The sequence below is a fragment of the Raphanus sativus genome, chromosome 9, assembly GCF_000801105.2.
Source record: "Raphanus sativus cultivar WK10039 chromosome 9, ASM80110v3, whole genome shotgun sequence".
Lineage (NCBI taxonomy): Eukaryota > Viridiplantae > Streptophyta > Magnoliopsida > Brassicales > Brassicaceae > Raphanus > Raphanus sativus.
In genome coordinates, this window is record NC_079519.1 from 36,651,453 (window position 1) to 36,663,798 (window position 12,346).

The 12,346-nt window shown below is 30.2% G+C and overlaps 1 protein-coding gene across 1 annotated transcript; it reads right to left on the reverse strand.

Annotated features, from left to right (window-relative positions):
• Positions 1-7,369: 7,369 nt before the first annotated feature.
• Positions 7,370-11,275, reverse strand: LOC108824183 (protein DETOXIFICATION 27). Its single transcript, XM_018597558.2, has 9 exons — positions 10,939-11,275; positions 10,574-10,861; positions 9,586-9,839; positions 9,414-9,500; positions 9,186-9,242; positions 8,120-8,358; positions 7,927-8,045; positions 7,764-7,853; positions 7,370-7,674 (listed from the first exon to the last, which is right to left on the reverse strand). The coding sequence occupies exons 1-9, from the start codon at positions 11,203-11,205 to the stop codon at positions 7,624-7,626; spliced, it is 1,452 nt and encodes a 483-aa protein (XP_018453060.1). The 5' UTR covers positions 11,206-11,275; the 3' UTR covers positions 7,370-7,623.
• Positions 11,276-12,346: the final 1,071 nt, after the last annotated feature.

Genomic DNA, 12,346 nt, shown 5'->3' on the forward strand with positions numbered 1-12,346 from the left:
GCTATCAACACAAAAAGTCAGATCAAAGAGATCTTTGGTATCGCTCAAGATATCGTCAGACTCTCATCTCATTTTGTTTCTATCGTTTTCCAGTTTATTCCTCGTTCCCAGAATAGGACAACTAATGATTTAGCAAAAAAGGCCCTTAAGGCCCATCTTTCTTCCTCTCGTTTTGTTTTGGGCTAGCCGTCTGGGCTTTAAACCTCTGAATCCTTGTTTCCTCTTTCTATTTCTAATTTAATCTGGTTGTTCAAAAAAAAAAAAGCGTTTAGCTGATAAAGTTGGTCAGAAGAAACTATTGATTGATTCGTTTGTGCTAACTATCTAAGACTTACAAATATGATACTGCCACTGTAAATACCTTTATTCATTAATATTCACTCGGATACAAGAACTTCTACAACAAAGCTAATATAAGATCAACCATAAGTACTAGACATGATTACATGAATATATATTAACTCCATAAACTTTTATCACGAATCTTACAAATTGACGAGGGATTAAAATGTTTGATACGTTATTCTGTACATATGTGGTTAATTTAAATCAGTTTTAATACGCCAACCCTAAATGGACAAACAAAACCTTATAAAATTAACGACAAAGCCAAATTAGCGGTCTATTCGACCATCGACAAGGATTGATCATAGGGGCTAAACTTGTTACCCATATATTCCTCATGGTTCCCACTAAATTTGGACAATATGATCATTTCTTTCTATGCTATCCAGCAAGAATTTATTCTATGGAAGTAAATAGTAACACACAATATCATAAAAATAGAATAAATGGTTATAGTACGCGAGTCAATCAGGAAAATAGAATAGTTGCACTTTTTATTTGAATAATTTATCTCCGCGTTGGCGCATTTGCATGGTTTCTTTTCCTTTTGCAACGACGGATGTTGCAGAACACGTTGTCGTTTGCTCCTTTTCAAAACTTTTGCTAGCTTTGTTCTTTCCATTCAAAAGCCGTAAACTTTATAATATTTGGATTTATAGTAAGAAATGACAGCACAATATATCTTGTCCCAATTTTTATTCGGCTGTCCAATAACTTATTTTGGATTTTTTTCCTCATTTTCGTTATTTATCGTTTGTCTGTGTTTCATCTAACCACATCACCAAACAATAACGAAATTAGTTAACTCAAATAAGCACGCCTTAAATAACACTACATAAGGATTAAGGGACCACGTTTAACATATTATACACCAATCTCCAACGACAATTAGAAAACATAGTACAAAGAAATTATAAAAGAATAATATATGTGCTTAAGACCTTTTCCAGTGGTTTTACCATTTTATTTTCTCTAAAATAGAATAATTTTACAATAAAATTGATTATTCTCAGATGATACTCTATTTAGAATAAAACATAGGATGATGAACAAAAAATAAACAAGTTACTCTATCCCCTTAGTATTAAAAGAGAAGCAAAAAATAAGAGTAACCTTCAAAGAGTAACATATTTTCGGAATTGCCATTATTGACGACGTGTCGGCACGAGGTTCCTTCTCAGCCTCTTTTTGAAAGAAGGCTTAAGTATCTAAGGATATTACGGTTTATGCCATTGGACAGACATGCATATTCGTATAAGTATCTTTCATAGTTTCATGTCGGCATGTGTATATAAGGAAATAATTAAGTTTCGTGATTCTACCATTTATGTTTACGTGATTTTTGCCTTCATTCTCACCTTCTATATTTGTCCTGATTTTTAATGAGATTTATATTGTTCTTTTGTATATGGAAACCCAATTATTAGTCCTATTAAATAGAGAGTGGAAAGTTAATGAGAAAAAAACAGAAACTGAATATGTATATGTTTGTATTAAATGTATAAAGATCTTAGGGAATATTTTCGGGCAATTATGGTGACTGTTTTCAAATAATTTCCTATAGTCATGCTTGCGAGAGTAATATTACATTTACTATCCGAATCAATTATTTGATATCTTCATATAAAGAATAAATTTCGGCTATTAGTCAAGATATTTAGTTAACTGGTGATAGTTTACATAGGAAACAGTATTTAAATGTCATGTATTATGGAAACTTTATATTGAGGTAACTAATAATCAGTCAAGTTACATAAGCCGTGAAGATTATGACTATGCCATTTTGACGACGTGGCAGCACGAAATTCCTTCTCAGACGCTTTATGAAAAAAAGCTTACTCACCTTAGAATATTACGGCTATTGCCATTGGACATGCTTACATATTCGTATGTTACTTATACATAGTTTCATGTCCGCATATGTATAAAAGGAAAGTAGTCAATTTCGGGATTCGAGTGTGTGGTCCACGTGATTATTTCATTAATTTCCACTTTCTATATTTTGAAATAATCTTTAAAAAGATTTTGTAAATTTGTTTTGCATATGGAAATGAAATTTTGACTCATATTAAATAGAGAGTGAATTATGATTTTTTTATTTCCAAATCGAATTTTGATTATTCTCTTCCTTTCCACTTTCTATATTTTGAAATGATTTTTACGAAGATTTTCCAAATTTGTTTTGCATATATAAATCAAATTTTGACAAATATTAAATAGTGAGTGAATTAGGAACTAATTAGATTTATTTTTTATATATTTGCATACGAAATTAGTTGCATTCTTTTCACTTTCTATATATTTTGTTATAATATCAGTAAATTAGGGATTACGAGTATATTTTGTCCAAATTTCGATATGACAGATTTTGCTTATCAAAATATAATATTTACTTACTATTACGGCGTATAATACGCATTAACTACTTAATGTATATTCTATTCACTATATAAATAAGTTTACTGCTTCGTTGAATAAGCATTCTAAGTTTCAATAAAATTATGGGTCTTTAAACTGTTTTTCGTGACGTCGTTTGGACTCCTCCACCATTTAATATTATAATTGCTGCAACCTGCCAAATAAAAGTAAAATGATTAATTAGTTTGTCGGTGCCTCTTCTATCCTGTCAACATTTTCATGGAAATGTTTTCCTTGACATATAAACAACATTAATATGTTTTATATTATAAAATATGGCGTTTCTAGATAGGTGTGTCTTGAACTTAGGACATTAACTTGACAGATTATTAGTTATTGTTAGGAAATGTTTTTGCATTATATATGAACACTCACACAACCTCATTGAAATGGTTCTTAAACATTGTACAAAATCAGAAATCATTCACCAATGCTCACATATATTTTTCGATATTGAATTTTTTCTTAAACATTGTACTATAAATTGTTTGATATTTTTTTCATTTGTCATTGATAAGATAATTCTTCCCTCACCATATGCATAGAATGTGGTCACTTGACATAAGAGCTTTAACATTTCCTCAAATTATACACATTACGTTATTAGTCAATTATTATTGGGAAAATTGTAAAAATATGAAACCTACTTTTATGTAACTTGACTGATTATTAGTTAACTCAATATAAAGTTTCCATAATACATGACATTTAAATACTGTGACCGTATGTAAACTATCACCAATTAACTAAATATCTTGACTAATAGCCGAAATTTATTCTTTATATGAAGATAAATAATAATTGATTCGGATAGTAAATGTAATATTACTCTCGCAAGCATGACTATAGGAAATTATTTGAAAACAGTCACCATAATTGCCCGAAAATATTCCCTAAGATCTTTATACATTTAATACAAACATATACATATTCAGTTTCTGATTTTTTCTCATTAACTTTTATACACGTTTTTTTACTATATAAGTGAGCTAATTCATTAGTCTAGCCAGAACCTCTACCATATCTCTTCAATTAAAATCTTAGTTTACAATAGCTATTTTTCTGATTAGATCTATGTTGAAAATTTAGGTGAAAAATAAATTTTCCAGGAAGCAAAATTCGTGTTGGTGCTGTGGGAGAGATTGTTGAGATGGTTTTGGAGAATTCTATCTACTGAGTTTTTGTTACTTTTTATTAATTTTTTACCTGTAAAATGAACAGTACCGGTCACATATGAATAGGAAAACGTCGTTAGAAGTTTATTATGCTAAAAATGTCACTTTGAAGATTTAAAATGAAAGCAAAAAAACTTCAAGATTTAAAGTGTTAGAAAGTTCGAAAGTGACACTTTCAATTTTATCTCTCTCTCTATATATATATAATAATTATTGGTTTGACTTATCTTAATTATTCTTAACATGTACGGTCCACCAAAATGAAATCCAACTAGGACTGTTTAATATGGTAAAACCGAACGGTTCTGGACCGAACCAGAATATATAATTTAGTTTATTTTTAGTATATACTATATAAACCGAATGGATATGATTTTATAAAAACCATAGGATTTGGATATGGTCTGATTTATAACCGAATAACCCGAACAAAACAGATCAAAAGTAGAAACATGTGTATCTATTTTATAATGACACATGAAAATATGTTTTTATATAAGTTATTTTTTTTGTTAATAACCATTACCATATTTTTATAGTAATAGAGAAGCCCTAATATCTAAAACCCATCAACTATATAATTACATAACAATACATCACAATCGAGGATTCTTATATCTTCTTAGTCTTTTAAAAAATATGTTTTCTTTATTTTAGCATTTGACTAAATTGAAGTGAATGTTATAAATTTGATGGACAACAATTAGTGGAAATTATTCACAATTGTTTTTCTTATCTATAAACGAACAGAGTTTTGTATTCAATCGAAGAATCATGACTTTGATGAACACTAAATATGAAAGAGTGAAAAAAACTTTTCTTTCATGCTTATGTTTTGTTTATTATTTTTATTTTGAAAATTCCAAACTTTATTTTAGTTCAGATTTGATTATTTTATTTGATGGTAGAATCGTTATTCTTTTTTTTTTCATTTATATGAACATATAATATTTTTTAATAAGTGACTGCATTGACAACATGACTCTAAAATTAATATAATATTACATCAAACTAAATAATTATGTTTTTGGTAAAAAAACCGAATAAATCGAAAACCGATAGTATATAAACTGAACCTAAGTAAATATGATTTAGAGTGGTGGTTATATTTTACTAACTGAAATACCGGAAAACCGAAAAAACAAAACCGAAATCTGGATTAAACACCCCTAGGTCCAACAAATAAAGTCACTAAAATGTGTTTTCAAAAAAGCCACCGATAAACAAAAAAATGTAGTTTGTAAATGTTTGATATGATGTAACTAATTAGATGCATTCCTTTACAATTCTATTTAGTATATACTTTTTTATTTAATTATATCTTCACATTGTATTATTCATATTACGATTAACACATCTGTGAAACTACGATTTATTACTTTGATTTATTATTTTTACATGTGTTTACATACTACACAACATATTAAAAATATGGGTATTTATTAATTTTATTCCAAATATCTACAAAATGTTAAAATACACAATAATTTTTAAATCAAATATTCAATTGTATAGTTGCAAGACCAATATTAACTTTATTAGGATTTGCATTGTACTGAACTTATTTGGTATTGATAAATTTATTATTTTACTGCTTCTAAATAGGTGGATTTTATTCTGTGGTTTAAATCTGTTTTGTTGTTTCCTATTATGAGTTCACACTTTCTTATTTTGGTGTTTTTTATTCTGTTATCTTTTAATTTTAAACTTTAGTTTATAATATATTTTCCCATAATTACTTCTTAAATCAAATAAACTTGAAATTATATATATAAATGACATTTATAATTGACCGAACAAGTATAATTATGGGCTGACAGATTATATTACATTTATTAAACTTTAATACTTCTACATTTATTAAATACATAATGTTGGAAAATACAATTTCAAACTTTAATATCACATTTATTAAATTTTAATATCACATTTATAAAATATATAATGTTGGAAAATAAAACTTCAAACTTTAATTTTTTTTCTAAAAAGGCTTATCTCACCCCGCGCAGGGCGCGGATCTCACCCTAGTATATAATAAAACTTGTTTTTTACTCTATAACTGATTAGAAAATATAATACCATAGAACTTTCTTTACTCTAAATTCTATGTTATAATGGAAAATATAGTGGGTTGAAGATGCCCTAAGCCACCTTAGTTTTGTAAAATAATATCTTTGCTATAGATGAATTGCACATGCCATCTTTGTCAAAAAAGCACATGGCATGAGTTGTCTCCATGACCCATGGAAAATGAAAAAAGTGTATTTGCCATAAATAAAAATAATATCTGGAGGGTGGGGGATATTTCTTGAGAAATGAGATATTTTCTCTAAATATCTCAATAGCTAAACATTAGTTTGGGCCTTACTCTTTTATTTTTCTGAACGCAGCAATTGAAAGTCAATAAACTGTCCAAATGGTTTGCAGCAGTGTTTTAAGCTCTATCGCCTATGATCCTCTTCGCGTGCTAGATATCCTTAGGCTGAGGCATGATCGTAATCCTCTTCGGGTGAATCGCGCAAAGGTTCGTGCCTTTCACCGATAGATTTTCTTGCCGTCTGCTTGGTACGAGCCATTCTGAAACTGAGAGATTTGATTGTTGTTGACGAGTTTCCTTAGAGACTGAATTGGTTTTATATAAATAAGTGTGGACTGTTTGAAGTTTGTTTTCGTTTGTTAGATCTTTTATCTTATCAACGGCTGTGATTTGTTTGAATTCAGCGATCCGTGTCATTCAACCAATCGTAGTAGTTTTCTTTAGCGCTCATTTTTATTTCTCTTTCGATTTTACGATTTTGGTACTTTTTTTCAAGATTTCATGCTAGCTTTTGGACCCCTTCAAAGAAAAATATTTGGAGCAAATATTTTTAGTGTAAAACCTATGTAAGAAAGCCCACCTTATTTAGTTCTGGTTAGGCCCACTAAAACCATCCAAAAATATGTTTATACTGTTCCCAAATTTTAGTAAACACATAAAAATCTCTAGCAAAGCGACTTGTTTTTCTATATAGGAATAAAAGAGTTTACATGGTTAGACTTCATCACTTCAATAAGCCACGCAACTACCATGGCCCACGGGGAGGGGTTAGATTTCGAAGAATGGAAAATTGAATTTGATTGATATGTTGAACTTATTTTTTTTTTTTTTTCAATCATCAGTTGGATATGATATGTTAGCTTTACGTTAATTATTTACTGTTTATCTTAGAATAATGAAATACATTGACATGATGGACATGGGAAAAGAGAGAAAGACACATTGCAAAAAGAAATGGAGTTAAGTTGTGAATTAGTGATAACATACTAGTAGTGTGGTAAAAGCAATATATATATATATATATATATATATAACTATGAAAACTAGTTTATAGCCAGTTTAATATGTAACTATTTTCTGATATTGGCACACAAGACAGGTTTTTAGAATGAAATTCACAAAGGTATTTTTGTATTACTGCGTTCACTGAAATTTACAGATAACATCTGTAATATTTGAAGCAGTATACAGTAAGTATCACATTTTCATTACAAGATATACCATCTTAAACGTGCACAAGATGAAACTACAAATTATTCATTAAATCGGACAAGCATCTTTTTGGTGAGTGTTGTTCGACCCTTTTATAGGAGTATAGCATGAGTTACATGTACTCCCTCCAAACATTTTCACGACCCCTTCTAATCCTCATTTTATAGTGTTGGACCATTTGTTAACACGAGCATTTGCCTTTTGCGCCTGCAAATTTTAGTTTTGAAAATGTTATAATCTAATTTTGAATTCTCATAATGAACCAAAGACAAATATATGCAATATCTTAATTTTACCTCTTTTTCCCAATCACATCTCAATGTGATAAAACATAAAATCAACGTCTGAACTGCAGTGCCTCCAAAGATCATACCAGCCCAAATACCCTGTAAAATCCAAATTATTTAGTCACATACATCAAAAATAAATTAAAATAGAATTAATGAAAACTGACATTACCATAACACCAAATTTAAAAACCCATCCCATTAGAAATCCAAATGGAAGACCGATGCAATAATAGCATCCCAAGTTTATATATGCTACATAGGATTGCCAGCCTGATCCAACCGCAACACCTACTCACAAATGAAAAGTTAACATAAAAAGCGTTGCCTTGATATATAAATTAAATAATAAAATTGTAACGTACCGGAAAGAACCGGTTGAATGCTGTTAAGAAGTATGGTGAAAGCTAACAGGATGGAGAGTTTATTAACGGCAACTAAGACGGCTTCACTTGAAGAAAATATCCAAGCAATTTTGTTATGGAAAAGCATTATTATCACCCCGAAAAATAACCCGATTATAAACGATTGTGTTACTGATACAATCGTCGCAAATCTTGCTCCTTTCCCGTTACCTGCTCCTAACTCGTTTGCCACACGTACACTGCAATGATTAGTGTATAGTGAGTCAAAAGACGATTAAAATTTTGTATCAGTTTAGCTAATAAATAGACTGTGAATGGTTTCATTCTAAAATCTAAATATATAATTAATCAGAAGCGTTCATCTATTCACGGTCTAACCAGCAAAGGAAGCCCCCGTCAGGGCATTCTATCAAAGTATTGATTCTTTAGCATCTTGACTGTTCTTCTATATTTTCATCTAATTATATTTTTTTTTCTTTGATGAAGGAATTTAATTAGGTTTTAGATTAAGATTAACATACACACACAGGGTGGGTTAACAATGTTTTTTTTGGTAAAAGGGTTGGTTAACAAATTAATCCTTAATTAAGCATAATTAAATTATAGATCAATTATTTCCTATCACATAAATCAGGCGGCTAATCTTGTGGCCTCAAAATCTTATCTATATATATCCACACAAAAGAACCACGATGGAAATTAAAAACAAATGGACAACAAAAAAGGTAGAATAGGAAGGAGGAATCATCTCTAATATGTGTCCTCGTAAAGTCTTATTCAGCCAAGACGACGTGTTGGGAAAAAAACAAGAAGCATGCGTACAAAACAAACACGGAAGAAGATATAATAAGAAGTTAGACGGATCTAGCCCATATGCGAGATGTTATGTTTCTGTTTCCTACTTCTTCCAGAAAATAACGTTCCTTTAAAAGTATATTATTATTATTCCCAAGTAGTACTTTATATGGTAGTATCAAAGTGGATTAAACCGAACTGGATCCAGTTAGATCATGATCATAAACCCGTCTAGAATTCAGTAAATAGAGAAGATAAACTTTTATTTTACCCGGTTCCGGCGAAGAAAGCCAGAGGAATCATCATCTCCCATCCATTTATTGCCATGCTGCCCACATTTTTTTTCACAAGTTAATCATACATGAAGGTATAACCACTGTTTAGAAACAAGAGAAAGATACGTAACCATGAGATAAGATTATATGATTGATGCCTTTTCCTTCATCAATTCATCATGATAGTATAAATAAAAAAAACTACCATAAACAAAATGACTTACCATATAGACAATGAGTCAACGGCTATTTGAGCATTTTGAAGATTTCCAGTCACTATAATCAAAATCCGATAATACCAATTTTCCAAACTGTCCAAAAACCAAACATCTACCGTTAAAGCCTGTGACTAGCTCATTAGATAATGTCACAAAAGCATGTATATTCATAGGGTACCAGAGCATGACGCCGGACGAAGCAGAGAGTTTCAGAAACTCCCAAAGCCCGGTGAAGGCTTCGGAGGATAAGCCAGTCCAAGTGAGTGGACAGCCGCCGCAAACAGAGTAAGCCAGTGTAATAAAAACGTTGACCCACCAAGATATGCTAATCGTAGCCATAGTTCCCACGACTCCGAGTTTAAGCCCATTAACAAACAACCAACACACCAAAAAGTGAACCACCAATGAAACCGCAGCCGAATACGCAGTCACCTAAATAACCCCAAAGAAACAATTAGTCACAAAATTTGTCATCAAATATAGATTTATTATAAAAAATTATAGCTGCTACTATTTTTTTTTAATTATAGCTGCTTCTTGCTTAGTACTAGACTTCTAAAAGCATTAGTATTAAAAATACAAATTATTCACAAGAGAACATGTGTCTTATAAGATTAGTTTATATGTTCATTGTGTGACTAGTATAGAGACAATACAAGAACATGTTCGATCTCATACAAGACCATGTTTTCTTTCCCTTTCTTGCTTTTCAATTTTTTTTAATATTTTTAATTTTGAGAACAATTGCGAGATCATTGTGGATGCTCTAAAAAACTTATAGGTACTTTTCGTTGTGTATATATTTGTATGATTTTAGACATAGATTATTATAATAATAAGTTGAATATTTTCAGTTTAGTTTAATCATTGCATAGAAACAAACATGTGAAACCTTTTTTGTTTGCAAATAAAAACAACAAAACTACAAAATAAATATTTACGTTTAAAACAATTAAATCTAAGCAAACGTGGTAGTCTAGTGATAAAAAAAATTGTTGGGTCAAAACGTAATATATTCGATTTCTATCACGAATTAAGTTATCATTTGCGTAGCCATGCGATATGGAACCATGATCTAAATCTCATTTAGAAAACTCGAGGTTTGATACTCATTGGTATCAATCCGTTAGAAGATTATCAAAAAAAAAATAGATCTAATTACGTACGTGGTTTTTGAGCTGGCACTGGAGGAAACGTTGAAGCGGGAAAGACAAAGCGAAAGCGAAATGGAGAGGGATGGCCCAAAGGGAGACAACACCAGAAAGCTCAGCGATATCGTCTGGTTGGCCAAGAAATTTGAGAACCGGAGTTGTGAAAAGATAAGTCGGTAATAGTAAAAGACAACAAAAGAAGAGAACAATCCAAGAACGCTGCATATAAACTCCCAACATATGATACTTCTTTGCTCCAAATGCCTGCCCACACAACGTTTCCAACGCACTCGCCATTCCAAGCTGCACCGCGTTTATATATCGATTAGGTATTCTCATATTAAGTTAAAACAAACAAGAAAAAAACAATGAAAACTTACCAAGAGGCCGTAGTTGAAGCCGATGATAACGTTGTTAACGATGGATATTGCGGCTAGTTCAAGATCTCCGAGATGACCAGCAAAAACTTGGGTTATTACAAGCATCGAGTATGACGTTAATCTACTGAACATTGCAGGACCAACGATTTGCCATAGCTTCTTTGTCTCAACCCAAACTCTCTTCTTCAATCCTCCACCATCTCCCTCCGCCGTGTTAGGGCTTTTCAAAAGCGACTCTGTTTCCTCTCCTCCACCTCTTCCTCCCATCGCTAATCCTCCTTTCTTGTTCGTTTTTTCACTCTCTCTCCCTCTTCTTATCTTTTTGGTTTTGGAATTATATGTAACAGAAAAAATGGAAGTGAAAAGAAAGGTGAATTAGACCTTGACCCGCCCGACCGGGCGGGTATTATTTTATGTTTTTAGTTTTTTATTTATACTAAATGATATATTTGTAATATTTAGACATAAATTTAGATTGGAAATTAATTTTATAGTTATAATAAAAATTAAGATTAAATGTTTAACAAAATATTTTGATATAAATTTTAAATTTTCTAATTAAAATAATATAGAGATTGGTCATAATTTTTTCCAATTCCAAAATCTTAACATTTAAAAAAAAAATATAAATGAATAAAATATAATCTTGCGTTGTTGTTGTTTATTTCTATAGCTTGACCCGTGACCGTATAAATATTTGTTTTCACTAATTTTTTTCTTTGTACTATTGATAATATATATATATATATATATGTATTTGTAAATTATATGTATTACATTATTGTTAATATAACATTATTTATTACTTAGATATGGGAAAAATATAAAGATAATTTATTATTCACCAAATTTTAGAAGTTAGCGTAATTATAGGATAAGTTTCTGTGTTTTATAGGTATATTAAATATTTGAGAGTGATTATAGATTAGAACTTATTGTCAGCAAATATATTATGTTTAGATATTGAATTTATTTTGGCTAAAGAAAAAAAATTAATAATCATCTATTGATATTGATGATTTATCTCTATCATTGATTAAGTCATTAAAAATAAAATAAATAACTTCCTTCTATGTGAAGATGTTGTTTCCGATTTTAAGGAAAAATCAGAGTGAAAAAAACATGCATTTAATAATCTGAAAAGACAAGATTTTTTTAGGAATGTTAATTAATAGGTTCAGTGGTATGGAAGTGTAATTAACATTGAAAACTTAGGGGCATTTCATAAGTGTACTTCTCTTTTAATAATAGAGATACTAGAGACAAGTAGTGTTTCAATTGGCTTTTCCAATGTATCTATATTATTAAGAGTTTTTATTGGGACATTTAGGTTCACCAACCAATAAAAATTAGTTATTTCAGATTCAAAATCTTTTTAAAAAGGAAACAAAATAATAAAAATATTTTC